This window comes from Chelonia mydas, chromosome 18 (genome assembly GCF_015237465.2).
Source record: "Chelonia mydas isolate rCheMyd1 chromosome 18, rCheMyd1.pri.v2, whole genome shotgun sequence".
Lineage (NCBI taxonomy): Eukaryota > Metazoa > Chordata > Testudines > Cheloniidae > Chelonia > Chelonia mydas.
Genome location: NC_051258.2, coordinates 17492302 through 17513990, shown reverse-complemented (window position 1 = coordinate 17513990; position 21689 = coordinate 17492302). Strand labels below are relative to the sequence as shown.

The 21689-nt window shown below is 40.2% G+C and overlaps 1 protein-coding gene across 8 annotated transcripts in view; it reads right to left on the bottom strand.

Moving 5' to 3' along the window:
* PRKCZ (protein kinase C zeta) overlaps nt 1–21689 on the bottom strand; it is a 152881-nt gene that overhangs the window by 67493 nt on the left and 63699 nt on the right. The window contains exon 1 of one of the 8 annotated variants that reach the window (XM_043531491.1): nt 7671–7707. The exons of the other annotated variants lie outside the window; for them this stretch is intronic. Coding sequence (XP_043387426.1) covers nt 7671–7698 — 28 coding nt within the window. The 5' untranslated portion in view covers nt 7699–7707. Of the gene's footprint in view, nt 1–7670; nt 7708–21689 lie in introns of those variants that run through there. 8 annotated transcript variants of the gene reach the window in all.

Genomic DNA, 21689 nt, shown 5'->3' with positions numbered 1-21689 from the left:
AAAAATAAATCTTTGAAGTTTTAATTATTTTATCTACCAGTTCTCATTCTTCTTTATGCTCCTCTTGGAAGATATTACACATCTCCAGTGCTGTTGGGCCTTCTGCATGTACCAGTATGGAAGATTTTACCCTCTCCAATTCCTCTTTGGAAAGAAACAATCTTGTGTGAGCAATGTATAGAGAGGGCAGCCACTAGGTATATGCTTGGGCACAGACTCTTGCAACAGTAAACCAGACTTATTTATATAGTACCCAAAAGTGTGTTAGACAACAGGTCCCTTCCAGAAAGAATTTACAATCTCAGACAAAATCTGGATCAAGGATGGGGTGAGGAGGGAATCGAACATCATGGCAAAATAACCAAGCTGATGTGTGCTATGTGACATTTTGGGTCTGTATTTTATGGCACCATGTTTTCTAGGCACCAAAAGCAAAAAAATAAAATACTAACCATGAGCTTTTAGGGAAAATGCCAAGGTAAAAATACCACCTAAACCATTTCTGACAGTCAATTGTTTATTTTTGAGTATTGAATGTAGACTGACCTATGTAGTCAGTATTAGAAGTGGCCAGGACACCTATCCAATTCCCTACAAGAAAAAAGTTAGTAAATAATTTACATTAAACAAATCAAGTCATTCTGAATGTTGAAAAACATGTGAAGTATGTCTTCTCAAAACATGGAAAGCAAGGAAAAATGCTTGGGCCTATGAATATACTAGTATATTAAAAGAGCAGGAAATTTAAGTGGAATGTGACTAATGACATGTTCTGAAAAAGCCGAACTGTATATAACCACCCTACTGATTATCCAGATAATCTTTGGTGGAAACCTTGCATCCTTGTTGTACCACCCTATTAGAAACCAACCCTTAAAGCCATTAATATGATTAGAGTCTGCTAATACAATAGTTTAATCTGTAGCTCTTAAAAAGACTATGTCCTTGGGCACTGATCTTTTTTTGGTGGGGGGCGTGTATCTGATGCTGCTTTTGTTTTTGAAAGATGTACAGTTTGATTGCAGGCAATTAAATTTTTTTTAGACAAGTATTCTCATTCTCAGTTTCAGGTTGAAACTACAGCATCTGTGAATGTATTAATTCTGATAGCATTCATCTTTATTTTCAAAGAGAAAATCTACCGAATAAACATGTAATAAATAAAAGCTACACATTTAAACGCTCATTAGAGTTCCCACTCAGTTCAGAACTTGGTATCAGTTCCAATGATTCAGAACCTCAACAAAAATGATGAAAACAAACCACGGGGCAAGTTGAATTTTAAACAACACTGCAATATATTTTAACCAGCTGACTGTAGTGTTCATCTGTGTGTTTTTGAGTCATAGCTTAGCATCAGTACAGTATTGTTGTATGTTGTACATATCTTGAATAGCTGATATTAATGAATGAAAAGAAGATGTCCTGGGTGTCAGATTTTATTATTGCAAGTAATATTCTTTCATTATAAAAGTTTACACTTCTACACAATTTTTCAGTCTAGAAAAGATAAATCACTTGCAGCAGTACTGGTAAGTAAATATCAAACAGAAAACCAGAGAGAGGGTTAGCAGCTCAAGCAAACATATTTAGGATCAAGTTGGGCTCAATAGTAGAGATAATAGATGCCTTTGAACTAGATGGGGGTCACTAAGTATTTGTAACTTGTGGCCAGATGCTTAGCTACAGTAACTTGTTATGGTTCCACTGATTTTAATTGATTTAGACAAATTTTCTTGATTTTAAGGGAAAGGGTTGTGACAGAAAAAAAAAAATCAGGTAGGTTTCCTTTTGTTTTCTTAATAACCAAATCCATACGATGGTGAAGATCCTGAGTGAGAGCCCAGGCATATAACCTTAACAAGAAATTTAGCATATTTGGGTGTGGGGGACAGACAAGCAGAAAGTAAACCAGTGTCTTGGAGAAGAGTAGCCAATGTAACAGCTGTTTTCTGGGTTTCTGAAAATGATGCTGCCTCTGTGAATTATATTAATAAATTCAGATAAGCTGCACTTTGTCTTTGTCATAATAGCCTTAAGATTCTCCATGTCTGTCTATAAATTAGACTAAGAACACAGTATCCAATGTCTATGCCAGACATAGATCTTTGAAGTTTTAATTATTTTATTTAACAGTTCTTGTTCCTCTTTATGCTCGTCCTGGAACATATTACACATCTCCAGTGCTATTGGGTCTTATGCTTGTACCAGAATGGAGGATTACACTCTCTTCAACTCCTTTTTGGAAAGAAGAAATCCTGTCTGAGCAACGTACAGACAGGGCCTCCTTTCTCTCTTCAAACAAAGAAATAATGCAATTCTGTAGCCCAGGGTTTTTTGACCATTCAAAAATTGACATACTATATTTAACATTGAGGGCCTTGAAATAAGAAGTGAGCTTTCATATGAATGTCTATTAGGATACTCTCAAGGAATTTTAACTAACAGTTTCTATGGTAACCTGGAGTCCTAAAAGCATACAGTGTCTGAGAAAACGCATTTAAAAACTATGTTTAAATAAACGAAGTTGTGACACAAACTATCAATATCTGCAATATTCAAGTTAACACTGACACTCCATCTTTAATACAACCTTCAGGCAACTAATAAAAGTGGGTTGCATTAAGCAGGGAACAAAACCCCAAGCCTCTTTCTGGGGTTCTACGTTTATGCATTTAACAGTTTTTTATTCTGTATAGCAACTGGCACAATGGACTCCCCATATTCACCAAGGCCTCTGTGTGCTACTGTAAATACAAATAGTAAAAAAATCTCAGTGCTGTTCATTTTTCTAACATGCAGGAAATATGAACAGGTTTTCTTCATACTGTCTGAAGCTAAAAACTCTGAACGACACAGTAAGTTTAGAACAGCTCAGATTTTACTATATCTGTGTTGGCAAAAAATAAACCCTACATGTTCCTAGAATCTATAGTAATCAGAATCTAAAAGAATACGTTTATGGAGTTTGCAAAGCCTATTAACTTTTTAGTACTTAGTTTAGAAAGTCTACAATGAATAAAAAAATGTTTTGACAAAACTAAATTTAAAACCTCTGGCATTAACCTTTGAAAACAAAAGAAATATACAAGCAATTTTGTTCTAAATGATATCATCATCACAGCTGAGTTATCTGAAGGTATAAACTGAAAGACCGCAACATGAATGAGGACTACTGAATAACTCCTTTGTGAGCTCCTGATTTCTTTAAACACCAATAGCATGTACACGAAATGTGAAAGAAATCTGAGGAGTCATGTTTGATTGAGTCTTAGTTTGACTAACATACCAAAGATTAATTATATTTTTCCAGAGATTTAGGAAAGAAAATTAAAACCACTGTTTGAATTAAGAGAAAGAGGTATAAGAAGCCTTATTGCAGTAATTGTTATGAGATTTTTTTATCTTGTTATAGCACTAATTAATATTCCAGTTCTTCACCGTGGTGCACCATGACAGATCACATGTGATCCAAAATCACTCGTGTGATGGCATACAAGAAATAATAACATGTGAGAATTAGCAAATGCTACAACTGTGCTAACCTGAGAAAACAGCGACAGAAAACATCAGAATACAAAAAAGATTTCAACAGGGACTAGATAGGATGTGCTTTACCTATAACCTATGCTTCTGTGCAATGACACAATATCTTCTACAAATATCAAAATGAAATAGTTTACCTACCAACTTGGACAAAAATGTTAAAGAAAATTAGCTTCTAATTTCTAGGAGAGTTAGGATTAGAGTAAACTGTCAGTATAATGGGATGTTCCACAGGGATAATGGTAAGGAACACTCCTCCAAGTTTGTAGAATGCCAGCTAAGCAGCTTATCTACTACTACTAGAGCCTCAGGGCTGCAGCAGGCTCAACTGCAGATGCACTGCCTTATATAACGAGGGATGTAGATGCAGGGGTGTTAAGCCTTCAGATCCTCATATTTTAACTCATGCCCTCAGTGTAAAGATGGATTGAGCCCCACATAGAATATAGCTCTCTTGACCACAAGAATCAGGGGCGGCTCTACCAATTTTGCCACCCCAAGCAGTCGCTGCTGAATTGCCGCCATGCCTGGAAGAGTGGCAGAGCTGCTGCCCAAAAGCCGCCGCAGGACACAGACTACTGCCCCAAGCACCTGCTTGGAAAGCTGGTGCCTGGAGCCAGCCCTGACAAGAATATAGAAACCCTTGTTCCCAGCATTCTGCTCTTTACAGCAAGACTGCATTGTTGCCAATGCCTAAGTAGTTTTACATACTAGCAGAGGGTTGGTTTGGCCAGGATTTGTCACCCAAGTAATTTAAAATGATTGTTCTGTAAGAACAAATCCAAAAAGAGCACTGCTTCTGAGAGCCTGAGCTAATAAAAAAGAGGAACACTAATCTAATCATCTGTAACTTTAAGGGTTCCTGATAGCCAGTTCGAAAGTCCTATGAGAAGTCACCTTCTGTTCTATTGGGTATAAGAAAATGTACAGATTACAGCTGAAGAAACTATTAGCTGGTCCTGTGGGAAGCCATAGTAGTGAACTATGCAATAAGCAATTTGCTGTAACAGGTTTAGGCAGTTTGCCAATCTCTCTCACTTTAAAAATGTTGTCGAAAACACTCACATTTACAAACAATGGTGTAAAAATGTCTAAAAGTTTTAGACGAGAAGAGCTCATGTCCTACTATTCTAACCTTTTTCAGAAACTGCTGATGCCCACTATTCTCTAGGGATCCTGTGTTCACACTATGTATGTATTTACTGTAACTCTTAGAAGGATGCATATCCTTTTCTTTTATAAATATACTACCCATGGCATTAATCTCTTTACCATTTACCTCAGATTTCATAGTACAATGGTATACTCCTGGGGGAACTCTGCACCAAAAAATTAAAAGTTCTGCAAAATTCAGTACATTTTATTTGTCAAAAAACATAATATAATCACACTAGGGCCAGGGCCGTCCCAGCAACTGGCTGCAGAGCCGCTACGGCAGCAGCAGGTGTGGCTATCCCTGGGACCACCTGAGCAGCTGACCCCAGAGCCAGCTGCTTGGGTGGCCCTGGGGTCAGCAACACTGGGCACTGCAGGAATCACGGAGGCTGGGGAAAAATCGCACATCCGTTACTTCCACGACCTCCATGACAGACACAGAGCCCTAGTAATAATTCATTTAAACTACAATATGGAAATGTATTTCCCGCACCCCTCAGAAGCGGTGCAAAGGCTTTGGGGAGTCAGGGGTAATGGAGGAGCTGAGGGAGAGGGGAGCAATTGCTGGGAAGGAACCCGGGTGTGAACTTGGAGGGTTGTTGGGTGTGGGTGGAAGAAGTATGGAACAGTTTTCTCTTTCGGGTGGAGGGGGATTGTTAGAGAGCCTCACCAACGCAGATCATGGCTGAGCCCTAGCCTCTCATTCATTTGGGCACATCTGCCTGTCCCCATATATCCCTGCACCCCCCCTCAGTCACCCCTCCTCCCCCATGTGTCCCTGCACCCCCACTCAGCCAGCTCCTCCCTGCACTTGAATTCTGTGTGTGCGTGGGCGCGCAATAGCCCAGAATTCCCCCAGGAGTAAATGGTAATAGTTTTTATTGACCTAGCCTTTTTGTATTTTAATACACCTTTTGGTATTTATAGCCTTTTCTTGTGACCAAAAAAAATTAACAGATTTTAAAAATAGTATTAAAAGGGGAAGACTATTTACAAAAATGGCAAAAAATACTGTACAATACAAATGAAGGAGGCATTCAAAAAAAACACTACGGATTTTAACAAGGAAAAAAACACTCACTGAAATACATCTTGTTCTTCCTGGGCAACGCATCATACCATCAGTTGAATACAGAGCCCCAGAGAAAAGTAGCAATTAAATATTGTCCTGTTAGCATAATCTCTGTTGTTAGAAATCCACTGATCAATGTATAATCAGCATTTTTAAAGGGAAACAGTAGGACTTTGCTCTTTCAAAGTAATATTGGCACAGATAAGTATGGTACAGTATCAAATTCTTCAGAAATAGGAAAATAAATTAGTTTTCTGGGTGAACAGTACTGTACTATAAGTACTTGGATGTCAATATCAAACGATGCAATAGTGCAAGCCACTAGATTAGTGAAGACAATGTACTAGTACATGGAAAAGTTTAGCAGATTCTAAAGATAAATGACTCTCTTAAATCATCCCTTTTCACTCAGTTCCTTGATGAGAAATAATTTGACTCAGCAGCAAAAAAAATAAAACACAAAATGTCACTGTAGTTAGTATTAATGAACCCAAAACTATGTTCACTGAATTTATTCAAGCCTATTCTATAAAAAAAATATATGTAGCTATACTTACACTAATTATGAAATACTTTCACAATACATATATCCTTAAATACTGCTTTTCTGATCTAATTGGAATATATACCATAACCAAGTATCAGTGAAAGACTGCTCCACCACTTGTAGCATGGCTCACCACCAAGAGAAAGAATTAACCACAAGGATTTTTCCCATGTCAGCTAATTGACTCATTAGGCAGTACCATATGGAGGCAACTTACATCATTTGTGTTCTGAGCATAAGCTTATCACAGACAGGAGGAATATTAAATAGTTGATAAATTTATAAGCAGCTTGTGTTGCCATGCCTCCTATGTTGAAGAAATTCATAAACAGAGGAGCAACCACTTCCCAGATTGAAAATATTAAACCAAGTCAGAGCTTCATATCATATGATACTGAAGTAGTGTGGTCTAGTGAACAGAGAACAGGCCTGGAAAGCCCAGATTTTCAATGGCTCTGCCATTGACTCGTTGCGTGGCCTTAGGCAAGTCAACCTCTGATTCTATTTCCCTATCTGAAAAATGGGGACATTACTATGTTTCTCACAGAGGTGTGAGGATGTATGCAAGATGCCAAAAGCTGGGACTGAACAACACAGGATGAATCATTCAATAATTTCCCTGCTTTGTTCATTCCCTCTGAAGCATTTAGCACAGGCAATCATCAAAAGATTGGATTCTGGACTAGACTGCCCATTGGTCTGACCCAGATGGCCATTTTTATATTATGTTCTCATGCAAAGCCCTGTCCTGTATGTGCTAAGTACTATTATTTTGTTCTAATGACACTTTAAAATTTAGCTCTTATTACAAAAGAAATACGGAACTATGCACTCGGAGTCACCCCATCTGGATTACTAAATGTTTGCAGTCTATGTTAAATGAGGCATGGATCAAATTGCACTTTTGCAACCAGTTGGACTTTTAGGCTTCCAAAACAGGATGATAATTCCTTTGCATTTACTTGGACTATTAAATATAGAAAATCAGATCCAAGAAAGAAAAATACAGAACTCAACCATGTTAACAGAGAGCACATTCTACATGTTAATGAATGACGCTACACTGCGTAGTAAAGCCTCAGGAGGCTTTTCCACCAACTTCAAAAATCAGAAGTCTGACCCAATCTCTGTGATTTTCAAAGAGGCAATCTCATGATTTCTTAGAGTAGGCAACATTGAAAACATCCCAAGTAGAGGCAAAGTGACAAGAAGGAAAGGAGGAGGTTCAAGACAGCTGAACATTTTAAATGCCAAAAATGTTTTTGGCATTAAGTCAAAACAAGGGTTGAGAACATCTTTTCATCTTACAAGAAAGGGAAAATTAATTAACAGAGGTTACAATTCACTGACCTTCATACAGGAAGTTAATCATTGTCATTAGAGAACATCTTGAAGGCTAGCTCATTTTAAAAAACATGGCAGACAGCAAGTTTTCGGGAACAGAGAGCAAGTAGTCTAGTCTCTCGCAGCAGCCTGTTAGATTTCATGGAATGAAAATATGGAAAAATACTTGACTAAAGGCATAAGTTAAGTTGCACTGGAACTCTGGCAGTCAGCTGAGACTTTCCATTAGTTCGTAATTGGATAACCTTCACAAACAAAGACCCTCTGGCCAAGCTGCTACCTAAAGTGAAGTAGGATCTAGGCAACAGATTCTTACTTCCATTTGGGGAAAAAAGATTAAACAATGCAAAGGAATATCTTAGGGTCTACTTTCTGATGGGCAGCATGAGAGATTAGCTGAAGATGACCACATAGATGAAAGAATGCCCATTTACTGAACATCACAATTGCTAGCCCCCTTGCTGCAGGCCCAGCTTCACTGACAAATGTTTTGTCGACAATTTTCATTGCTATCTTCCAATCCACCTGCATTATGGTTATTTATTATTTAAACTACAGTAGTTTCCAGAAACCCCTAATCAGGATTAGGGCCATGCTGTGCTCACTACTATACAGACACATTAAGAAAAGGCACTGCCTACTCTAAGGCATACACCCAAGACAAACCTAATGACGGAGAACAAATCTTCCATCTAATATGGCCATGGAGCCCTCGTGTCTTATAATCCTTACTCAAAATTTGGACTCCAGAGATAATGTATGTCTATTCTCTGATATACTATCTGTGCTGCCCACTCTATTATCAATTTTCCCAAGCAAGTCTGAGATGACATTAATTGCTTCAGAAAAATGAGTGGCCCTTTGTGTATCAAGTAAAATGAAGCATCAATATATAGACAGAATGCCTGTAATGCACAAGAGCTGGAAGTCATGCACTAATGGCAAGATACAGTCAAATGTATATTGCTGACCCAAATGACCTCCTCGGGGATTATAAATGTGAGTAAAATCACTGGGATTTCACATCCTCATCCATGTTACAGTCCACTGGTCCTAAGGAAAAATCCTTGAGTATAATTCTAAGCATTTCTCCCTGTGTTCATGAACAAATGTGCTTTCCAGGGGTGCCATAACGTAAGAATGGTCATACTGGGTCAGACCAAAGGTCCATCTGGCCCAGTATCCCGTCTTCCAATGCCAATGCCAGGTGCCCCAGAGGGAATGAACAGGTAATCAGTCATCAAGTGATCCATCCCCTGTCGCCCATTCCCAGACTCTGGCAGACAGAGGCTAGGAACACCATCCCTGCCCATCCTGGCTAATAGCCATTGATGGACCTATAATCCATGAATTTATCTAGATCTTTTTTGAACCATGTTATAGTCTTGGCCTTCACAACATCCTCTGGCAAGGTGCTTCATAGGTTGACTGTGCGTTGGGTGAAGAAATACTTCCTTTTGTTTTAAACCTGCTACCTATTAATTTCATTTGGTGACCCCTAGTTCTTGTGTCACAAGGAGTAAACAACACTTCCTTATTTACTTTCTCCACACCAGTCATTTTATAGACCTCTATCATAACCCCCTTAGTCATCTCTTTTCCAAGCTGAAAAGTCCCAGTCATATTAATCTCCCCTCATATGGAAGCCGTTCCATACCCCTAATAATTTTTTATTAGAGAAGCAGTATTAAATAGCATAGTGTTACATGAGGAAGAAGAGAGGAGTTATCACAAAGATTTTCCAACATTTTTTATATTTTTCCCCTCATATCTATTTACATAACATCTGCAATATTCATACACTCCTTGAAACATCATTGTCTTCAAACCAAGTACTCTAATGCTCTTATTAGAGCAGCAAACACACTATGCTAGCAGTCTAATACTTATACTTTAAACAGCCCTGGAACAAAACAGTTTGAATGAACAAAGGAGAAGGACAATGTTGATAATGAAACAGATTTTAGTTATCTTTCAAAAAGCTTTTCAGTGGATATCAACCATTTATTAACAATACCTCATCCGTGTTCTATTTATTGTTGGGATCAGTTAAAAATCGAAAATGAAAACTCTCCACCAAACTTTTAGACGTCCACCTTGCCACCATTGGAGGTGGGTATGGTGGGGGAGTGGAATCAGCAAGGGAAAGTGATGACAAAATGATGACACTACAGCAGGGGTGGGCAAACTTTTTGGGCCGAGGGCCACATCTGGGTGGGGAAACTGTATGCGGGGCAGGAGGTGCAGTGTGCAGGAACAGGCTCAGGGCAACGGACTGGGGTAGAGGAGGGGTGTGGGATGTATGAGGGGGCTCAGGAAAGGGGGTTGGGGTGCAGGAGGGATGCAGAGTGTAGGAGGGGTGTGGATTGCGGGAGGGAGCTCAGGGCAGGGAATTGGGGTGCAGGGTGCAGCAGGGGGCTCAGGGCAGGGAGTTGGAGGGGCGGGGTGCAGGAAGGGTTCGGGCTCTGACCCCGGCAATACTTACCTAAAGCAGCTCCGGGGTGGCAGCAGCATGCACCGGGGCCAGGGCAGGCTCTCTGCCTGCCCGCCCTGGCCCCATGCTGCACCAGGAGGCGGCCAGCACCATGTCCCTGCACAGGCCCCTGGCGGGGTGGAGGCACAGGGCTCCGCTCGCTGCCTTTGCCATGCCTCCAGGTACCTCCCCCAAAGCTCCCATTGGCCGTGGTTCCCCGTTCCCGGCCAATGGGAGCTGCGGGGTGGTGCCTGGAGACAACAGCAATACACAAAGCCCTCTGCCCCCCTGGGGCCGCAGGGATGTGGTGATGGCCGCTTCCGAGAGCGGTGCGGGGCCTGTGGCACCATGGTGGGCAGTACCGCGGGCCGGATCCAAAGCCCTGAGGGGCTGGATTCGGCCCATAGTTTACCCACCCCTGCACTAAAGCCTTGACATCCATGACTTCAGATGAACGAATCCATTTTGAAAGGAACTGAGTAACAGTCAGAAATCACAAATTAGTTTTGAAGCAACTACTATAAAGGCCTTTATTAGGGAACCAACAGATGGACTCTGTAGAAACTGATGTGGGGCTTCTGGAAATCAAACAAGCTTTACAATTTGTTAAAAAAAAAAAAAAAATCAAGGCATTAACCCATACCCACCATCTCAATTATTCATAAAATTAAGAGGTTTATTAAAATTGCATGGAACACTGCAAGTTACTTTCCTCCAGACCACCACTAAACCACAACTACCCTATTCAGATGTAGGTACCAAATGGTATAAAAAAAATCATGGGCCAAATTAAACTGTGGCATAAGCAAGTACAATATCATGTATGTCAATGGACTGTCACACCAAGACTAAATCTAGCCCTCAAATTATAAAGAGGTAACACTTCCTCACAAGAAAAGTAGTAATTATCAGTGCATTAGGTAACGATTTGCCACCTTTTGTTCAATACTGTCCATTTGCCAGTCCCTACGTTTTATTGAACTTTTGTTTCTATAGCTCCAAATCAATTATTTATTTGACCAAATATAAAAATCATCCTAAAGAGCTGAACTACTATATAGCTTGTTAGGAATTCACAAATATTTCCTTGCTGCTACAAATTGAACACCGATACTTTTGATTGCTGCACACAAATCACTATCCAAAGAAAAGTTATGCACGTTCTTTCTAGGAAATGTCATTACATCAAGATCAATGTAGATGAAGATCAATCAGATGACATGTAACAATTAGAATCAGACTCTAAGGTCAAAAGGAACCATGACGATCATCTAGTCCAGGGGTGGGCAAACTATGGCCCAGGGGCCGCATGTTTTAATCCGGCCCTCGAGCTCCCGCTGGGGAGCAGGTTCCAGGGCTTCCCCTGCTCCAGCCAGGGAGCAGGGTTGAGGGCTTGCCTCGCTCCATGCAGCTCCCAAAAGCAGCAGCAAATCCCGCTTCTGGCTCCTATGCATAGGGGCAGCCAGGGGGCTCCGCACGCTGCCCCCACCCCAATTGCTTCCCCCCACAGCTCCTATTGGCTGGGAACCATGGCCAAAGGGAGCTGCAGGGGTGGCACCTGCGGACAGGGCAGCGCACGGAGCCACCTGGCTGTGCCTCTGTGTAGGAGCCGGTGAGGGGACATGCCACTGCTTCTGGGAGCTGCTTGAGGTAAGCGCACCCCAGAGCCTGCACCTGACCCCCTCCCATGCCCCAACCCCCTGGCACCCCTGATACCCCTCCCGCCCTCCGAATCCCTCGGTCCCAGCCCAGAGCACACTCCTGCACCCCCACCCCCTCATCCTCAGCCCACCCTGCACCCCAACCCCAGCCTGGAACCCGCTCCCACACCCTGAACACCTCATTTCTGGCCACACCCCAGAGCCCTCACCCCCTCCTGCACCCCAACCCCCAATTTCGTGAGCATTCATAGTCCACCATACAATTTCCATACCCAAATGTGGCCCTTGGGCCAAAAAGTTTGCCCACCCCGCTCTAGTCTAACTTCTGAACATTTCAGGCCACAGAACGTCACCCACGCACTATTGTAATAGACCAGCCACTCAGCCAGAGGTTACGGAAGTCCTCAAAGACTTCACGTTACAGAGAATCCACCATTTACACTATTTAAACCTGCAAGTGATCTGTGCCCCATGTTGCAGAGGAAGGCGAAAACAGCCAGGTTCTCTGTCAATCTGACCCAGGGAAAATTCCTTCCCAGGCCCAAATACAGTGATCAGTTAACCCTGAGCACGTGGGCAAGGCCCACCAGACAGACAGACAGACAGACATTCTCCATAGTAACTCAGAGCCTCCCCATCTACTGTCCCATCACCAGCCATTGGGAGTTATTTGCTACTAGCCGCTGCAGATCGGCAACACGTCATTGTAGACAATCTCATCATACAATCCCCTCCATAAACTTATCAAGCTCAGTCTTGCCAGTTAGGGTTTTTCGCCCCCTCTGCTCCCCTTTGAAGGCTGTTCCAGAACTTCACTCTTCTGATGGCTAGAAACTTTCATCTAATTTAAAACCTAAACTTGTTGATGGCCAATTTGTATCTATGTTCTTGTGACCACATGGGTGGTCAACTTAAATAACTCCTCTCCCTCTCTGATATTTATCCCTCTGAACGCTTTCGGAATATTCACCATGAAGAGCTATTTCTTGGTACTCAGAGATCTCACATCTGTACTTCCTACTGTACCTTTAAGACCATCCAGACTGGTCATTCAACAACCTAGGTGATTGCTTTCTAAAGGATTTCTAATCACTACCACACTCTGATTAGCTAGCAATTTTCAGGTGCGTTACCACAGAATGTCAAATCAGAACTCAGTTGTCCCCAAAATGTAATTTTTTCCCCCCAAAATAGTAGCACTGAGGACAAAGTTTTCCAACATGGTGCCTATATTTGACACTTCAAATAAGTGAATTGATTTTCAAAGGTCCTGAACACATGTAGCTTCCAATGACATGAATCAATACTGTCTTTACTAGAGGTCTGTTTTGTTTTGTTTTTGACCTTAAATTGTTTAACACATTTGGCCTTGTGTTCACTACCAAAAAGGGAATGTTTTTATAGTAAGCTAACTAATACATTAGTTATCTAGATGTAAAACCCTAGTGGAGATAAGACTCTGTAGGTTTCATTGCTGTAATTGGTGAGGTCAGCTGCAGGTGGGGTAGGGGGAGGCATACCATTGACCTCACCTGGCTATATCACTAACCACAGGAAACCTGATTATATTCAGGTTGATTTCCCACCTCCAATTAAAGGGGGGAAATTGTATAGTATAATTCCAAGATCTCAAACAAGAATGGAATTCCATTTCACCTATTCTTTGTTATACACATGAGGCCTTCAATCTTTTTCTTTATATTTCTGGATTGATAGTAGAATGTCTCATTTCTCCCTAACACTACTGCAGCAAAACTAAAATACATCTTGTATTAATATAGAAGTGTATTTCAGAAATTCTAAAGAAGACTGTAGAGTTATCAATCATGCAGAGAACACACCTTCTCTAGCACAGTTTTCTACATCATTATCTAGCTGCTTTAAATCTTACATCAAAAATTACTAACAAATTTGTGCTCCGCTTGGGAAGGAAGACAATCTCAAAACCTATCAAGCAAAACAAAAAGTGAGACAATACCCATTTTTTCCCCTACTCAGTTTGCTTCCGTCACGTACACTTTGTACAAGGTAGCTTGTAGGGCTGCTCCTAGCTGATCAGGCTCTTGTACCAGATACGGAAAGGTTTCAGAGCTCCCTTCCAAGAGATGTGTTCAATTTAAGACTCTCTGATGCACTGCCAGAAATGGCTGTTTTAAGCTTAAGATAAGGTATTAGAGAGACAAGGTAGATAAGGTAATGTTTTATTGGACCAACTTCTGTTGGCAAGAGAGAAGCTTTCAAACCACCCAGCGCTCTTCTTCAGGTCTGGGAAAGGTATTCCGAACATCACAGCTAAATGCAAGATGGAACAGATTGTTTAGCATAAGTAGTTAGCACATATTCTAAAGGGTCAGTCAAGGTAGAGAGTGGCCCATTCAGGTGTGTTACACACACCTACTGGTTGAATAGTATACAGTTTTGCATTTCATTACTGTTTCTAGCAGAAAGGGACCTTTGAGGAATGAGGAATGACAAAATGGGGATTTTTTTAAAAAGTAAGCTTTAAAAAGCTCTATTTATCCACAAAACAGAAAAATAGATGCTCTATCAGCAGCAGTGCACTGCAAGCACAGGCCTCTATCCTAGCATACACTCACCCCCACATCTCAGTGGTGAAGAGGTAGATTCAAACTCTATGCCAGTTCAATTCCTACAATACAAATCCATTTGGTTTAGCTTTTCATTCAAAGCGTGTTCCCAAAATGCTTTACAGAGTTAAAAATAATGAAAACATTATCCTTGGTTCCTCTGAGACAGACAATTAAAACAAGCTGTAATGACATCTTTATGACGTGGATACCAGCCCACTAGGAACTGAATTGTTCTAATGTTTTTTTAATGGTTCCATTACTGCATTAGTTGAAATCATTAGTTGCATGAACAGGACTAAGTAATTCCTTCCTTCATCTGTCCCACAGCATAGGCACAATTCAATTTTTTGAGGAATTCTGGATTTTGTTGCTTCTAGACTGAGGCACACTAATTCCAGGTCAAAATCCTACTTTGCTTAATTAGGGGGATAGTAAAGCGAAGTCTTCACTTCCAGGCTCTTCTACAGCAGAAGCATAAGAGAATTTCATAACATTCCCATTCATAGGTGTCTACAGGTTTGGAGTAGAGTTGAAAAGCAGCTAACAGAGAGAATGGGAAATTTTCTTCCATAAACTCATAAAAGAGTTCAACCTCCTAGAAAATTCTGCTGAGATTGAAAATTTTGCATATCATTCGTTCAGACTCAATAGATTATCCTCCTGCTTTAAGAGCCTGTAGCTTCTTTGAGCCTTCTATATTTCATGCCAAATGCTGGTATCCCTGAGAGGAGGGCAACAAAATAGCGTCACTGATCATACAATGGCACTTGTGAGTTCTGTAAAGCTAAGCAAAAGGAGGCTCAATGGGTATTTGACTACCTAATCTCAACCCACAGGAGACAGGTGAATGTTAGAGTTAAATGTAGTAAAGGTACAAAATAAAACAACAATACATAATTTCCAAGAAGCAGTATCACTTATGATGTTACTACATGAAATATTACCCAATATGATTTTAGGATGACAGTCTAGGGGAAATATAGCTTTCTCACCCACCAAATATAGTCTATGCATACCTCATAGTCACCTGTTTCAGGCAAAAACTGAGAGAACAGATGGGCCTTACTCTATAGCCTGAAGTTTAAACAGGCAGGCTCTGCTGGACTAGTAAAAGTGGTTAGTCCAAAGCCAGAGATCCTCTAATTTAATAGGTAATTTATTAATTTATTTTTGTAATCAGTAAAATGTGTTTAAAAATAAACTTCATGTCCTACTGTATTATAGTTAAATATCACAGTAAATATACTGTCACAAGTCATTCTGGCATGACACAAAATAAGATGGCCAAAACTCCAAATCTATATAACATGTTAAAACAAAAATCCATTAACACTTCCAGTTAAATTACTTTATTATATATCTTTTGTTTCAGAGTGCTTGAAATTCCACTGCAGTTTTGGGTTTCTAAGATGTGGCTTGCAAAAATTCAGAGGACTATCCTCATGGGGGAACTAAACGTATTAGCTAGTAGATGCAGAAAGAGCACTGTGTTGCATTCTCCTGCTGCTGGGAAGGGGAACCAGTTTTACAGAATGCTGACCTGAACACTGTTTGGAGGCCTGGCTAGTACAGGTCCGATAAATGTGAATCTCCATCCCCTGCATGGTAGAAAGAAAAATTAGATTTTTGTCTCTTCCCTCTATCTAGAGCCTTTCGGTCACTGCCAGGGCATGGGAGAAAGAAATACAAGTGGTCTGCTATTTTACCCTTCCCCGGCATCCTTTTTTATGGGTCACCCTCTAGGATTACCTCTGGTCCTGCCACTATTTGGTGCTACCTACAGTTTTCCTAAGCAGCAACAGCAGCATTAAATGGAAAGTATTTCTAACAGTTTCACTGCTACCAACAAGGTTCTGATATTCATCTCACCATTCTGTATTTTAATAAAGCTATGAGCAACAAGAAAGTGACTGAAGCAGTCTGTAGAAGCTGAGAGACAACACTGCATTGCTTTACATTCAGGCCACTTTTAGAAGGTTTATCTTTGCAACTATATGAGAAGAATTATTTCTTCCTTTAATGAAAACTTAAATTCTGCAGAAATTGATGTCTTAAGCCCAGTACACTTGCCAGAGAAAGCTTCCCAACTCATGATTAGATGTGCAGGGAATTTTTTCCCATTTTGCGCTAGAAGTCCAACTTGCTTTTGAGAATACAGGGGAAAAAAACCCTAGTTAGAATACATTTACTGTAATGTAACTACTTCCATTATTTTCTAAAGAGGTTATGTCCTTCCAGTTTGATTTCCACAGAAATAAAAATACTGAAACTGCATGTAAAGCAGAGATGCTAAATCTAAAGCAGACAGCTGCTTCTACACAATCCATAGAGTGGAACAGTTTTCTGTCTCTGTTGTACAATTCCCCCCTCTGTTGCTAAGTTCTGCAACTGCATCATTAATGGCAATATACAATGCACCTTTAAGTTTAACTAATAATTATGTTTCAAAGGCATTATTCTAATTGATTCATATTTTACTTTCGCCTTTTAAAATTACTTACAGAAAAAACAAAGTGATAAGGGGAAAAAATACATGTAGAACAAAAAGTGTGACTAAGGCATACACTATTTTCATAGTGTTTTGAGAAACTGACAGCTCATTGTTCACCCCAAACTATCACATTTACAGAATGGGGTCCTGTGTCATTTTGAGGGGTCATATGTTGTACAATATTATGCCTTACTTCTCTATTAAGATACTAGTAAAGAGTATAAAGGACATTAGATAGATACCTTCAATTTAAGTAGAGTCAAAAGTAATCCAGGGTTTTAATTTTTGTCTGAGAGTTACAGGAAATCTCTCCCATATACTCTTTCAAATGAAGTGAGGAAAGGGGAGAATTTCACTATATTTCTGGAGCAGCTATTTCTATAGCATTTCAGCAACAAAAGAATGGAGGGAATCCAAAAGTTTGTTGGAGAGACTCCCCTATCCAGCTACTTGTCCACAGGACCTTACTGATACGGAGTTGAATCTTGCCTTTGCAAATAAGACTTAAGTAAACAGGGAGATTAAAATCCCAGAAGAAAAACAGGCTTGCTATTTAAATAAATACTAACGTAACTCATTGGCAATGTAAGTGTGAGGAATATGAAGAAACAGCTTAAGTTTACTTTTGACAAAGTTTAGCAAAGCAAAAGCTTTGCGGAAGACAGTACAAGAATTCAGAAGCAGTCTAAAAAAATCTGGTTTACACCAAGTAGCACATGAGTTGTAACAATTTGTCAATAAAAGGTGTTTTTCCTCCATTTTAATGCTATAAATGCTTTTAGCAATTCAAAAGTATTTTTAAATGAAAAAAATTATGCAAACTCATAATACTAAGCAGAGAAAAACTGTTACAATGGATCACTTCTCAGAGATTAACGCAATTGTAAGAGCACATTATATTGCCTGCCAACTGCACAATTAGAGTGCTCAGTTTTTTGTTTTTTTTTTAAAAAAAGCGCTTTGCTGAAGAACAAACAAGTGAGCTTTATTTAAAAACCAACACTCACGAACTGTACATGAAAAGAAAATGAATCTTTACATTTCCGGTGGACTCTAATATTACAATTCTAAATGTGTTGAATAGCCCTGCAGAAGGACTTCAGAAAAATGGAGGAAACCATCTCCAGCACTTAACATATTCCAAACAGACCACCTCAAATAAGAAATCATCACATGCTCCCATACACTACAGGGGGAACATGCAGAAAACCTATTTACCTTCTTGGATCCAGTAACCACCCCAAACACTCCAAGAAATTTGTTATCTGCAGCCATAACATATTCTGTGTTCCAAGGAGAAAATTCAGGATAGATACACATTAAAACACTTAAAACCACCTTCACCAAACAAGGACACTCCATCAGAGAAGTACATTGCATCACGGAATGGGTCACTCAGATGCTCTGAGGAAAAAATAACCCTCCATCCACACACCTTAGTTGTCACCCATCACCCCAAACTGGAATCCAAATGGGATTACAACCTACACTTGATTGGGACCACATACTGAAAGGAATCTTTCTCAAACTCCCTCTTCTGGACTTCAAACAATCCCCCAAACTCGAAATAAGCAGCAAGCTCCCCACAAACCAGGGCATACCAAGTCAAAGCAGCACCAGACCCTGACAGAGCAGATGAAAAACCCACAGACATATCTCCGCTGCTATAAATAATCAACCCCTCAACACCTTTCAAGATTAATTGTCCTATACATGCCTATCACAACATGTGGTGTACCTCATCCAACACACTAAATGCCCCAACAACTATGTGGGTAAAACCAATCACTGTACTGTCAAATGAACTCAAACTGAAAAGTGATAGTGTTTTTGTCTTTTATCACCCATGGGAGAACACTTTTCACAAAACAATCATTCCACAGCTAACCTCCCAGTCCTCATCCTCAAAGGAAACTTGAGTATCACCTTCAAAAGACGAACCTCGAAGCCTAAATTCATAACTTTGCTAGACACTAAAAATCATGGTTGTAATAAAGACACTAGATTACAACAATCTATTAACCCCCCATTTTTGTTTTATGATTGTAGAGGTGTTACTGGGCCACTTCACCTTGAATGGTCTCTTGGAATATGTGTTAGCTACTTATGCTAAACAATCTGTTCCTCCTTGTACTTAGCTGTGACTCTAAGGGCATGTCTACACTACAGCCCAAAATCAACTTCTGTTAGGTCAACTTACAATCAGTGCAGGAATTACTGTGGTGGCTGATGTCCATATTACTCTTCTTCTGTCATAGTGAGTGTCCTCACCAGAAGCGCTTCCACTGACTGAAGGGGGGGAGCAGTGTGGGGAGGCTGAGAGCCCTCCATGCAGCTCCCAGCCGGGAGCAGCCACACCGAAGTCTCACCTCCCTGAACAGGGAGCCTCCGGGCAGCAGACTTTCTTGTCAAATGGAGCCGTGAAATTGACAAGACAGCAAACAGCTGAAGTAAGTAATGCAGCATCTACACAGACACTGCGTTGCTCTAACTACACCGACATAAGCCCTATGCTTCCCATGGAAGTGGAGTTATGATGTTGATGTAGTACGGCACTTACATTGGCAGGACAATGTAGTGTGTACACTGACATAATTAGGCTGATGTAAGGCCGCTTATGTAGACCTGTGTAGTGTAGACCAGACCTGAGTATATCTTTCCCAGACCTGAAAAAGAGTTCTCTAACTTGAACGCTTGTCTTTCATCAACAGAAGTTAGTCCAAAAAAAGACCCTGTCTCTCTAATACTACAAATGAAGATAGGCTGAGTGATTGTTATGTACACATGCTCTGCAGTCTGGAGGAGTTCTCTAAATTATGCTGTATCTCTAAACATTTGTCAATTTCCTGAATAACTACATTCACATGACATAAAACCGATTCTGCTCACTGCAGTTTGCTACTGGAATCATACTGCTATGATATGACCTCAACCCTTGTCTTTTATTATGTGTAAGCAAGGATATACAACTGAACCATCATGTTTATGCACTGGAGCCAGCCAGAATGCCTCAGCAGAGATGGAAATACATGTATGACTATTCATAAGTTTTCATCAGTCACAATAACTAACAAGGTCATAAAGGTGGCACATTCATTTGTGAGAGGTTAAACGCTTCAGTTAATTTCTATTCCATTGCAAAGACAGTATCAAGAGACAGTAGAGTATTTGAACTCATCTTTGTATCACTAAATTGTTTGGTCACTGCAAGCATTCCATACAAGTAATCAGCAGTCTCTCATCTCCATAGCAGAAGACTGTATGAGTTTATGTCCTAAATATGGAAATTACAGTGCTGCTTTGCGGAATAATAGAATGTGGAGCTAAGGATCCCAAAGCGTTGGTCAAAAACAGCTAGAAAGAATTGCAGTATCAGTACAACATTAGCTCTCTTTTACTCAGTGAAACCAGTTCCAATTTCCAAAGCCATCTCTCAATTTGATTATCACAAATCTCTCTTCAGTGGGTAGCCCTTTCCAGGATGTAGCTCTCTAGATTCCAGTCCATAAGCAATGCTGCTGCCTGCTTTCTCAAATGTACCGACCAGCAAAGGTATATCATCTCCCCCCTAAAATACTTATGAACAATCCCAGTGACGCTCCTATTTATCTCATGACAGTTCAAAATTGTCTTCCTGCCAACCTCACAGACCTCCTCTCTGCTCCCTCTCCTTGTCTGATACAAGTACTCTGTTTTGTTTTTTGTTTTTTAAAGTAAACAAACCTAGCTTCTATAGATAAAAAGGCCTTCTGAACTACGGCTCCTGCCAACTGAAACACTTCCAACTCTCAGTTCTTCACTGAAAAAGATCTCTTACCTTCTCTTTTCTTATTATTTGCCATCTCCCTCTGTAAGTGGTCTCATGAACATACTTTAAACGTAACTATACAATGTGTTTTTGATAATGTATTAGATCTGTTGTCTTGTATTACTGAAATGTTGCAAGGCATTTTGACATAATATTTTTAAAAAGATATACACATTTACATATAATTCTAATTTAGACTACAGTCTTTATGACAGGATGGTTTCTTGTGGATAAATAAAGTGTTTCAGCCCATCTACGTAATTCTATAAATACTGACACACACTTAGAAAGGCTTAGTCTTTCGGTATGATGTTGCCCTCACTTCGTTTTTTCATTTCCAGCAGACCCTAAAAATCACAGTGAATACACACCATGATAAAAACAATTATATTTATCTTTGTCAGAAATACAGTAAACAATCAAAAACAGTGATGTTGACAACAAATGTGAAAAATGCAAGGCTACGCAGACTGGCAGAAGTTAACAATGAAAGAGCAATAAAACTGTACCTCACCAGAAAAAGCTAATTCTGACTCAACAGTGCCAAAAAATTAATAGATACAGATTTTTTTTTTTTTAAAATATATCTAATCCAACTCCGGTATAGTAGTGTTTGGATATCCTGTTCCCCACTGGCCTAAATGCTATGAACGGACTACCACTTCAGACCTGCTGGGAGTGAATCCTGCCCTTCACACACATTCTCATGCATGGTCTCTTGGCTACTTATCCTCATGCCCTTCTGTTTAAATGGCTCCGTGCCACTACAAGGTGATATGCCAAAGTTATTATAGCACTGCACCAAGCAAAAACAGGAATACCATCTCATCTACAGAAACCCCTCCTACATTGGTGCCATATGTCCCTTTACTCCTGTTGCCACGTTCGGTTGCAACCCGTCTCCAAATAAACATGCTCACTTGAATAGTATCAGAAATGGATGACAATGGGATTTTCAGGAATGAATTGCTGCTAAATATATTAGTCGCACTGCAGTTGGT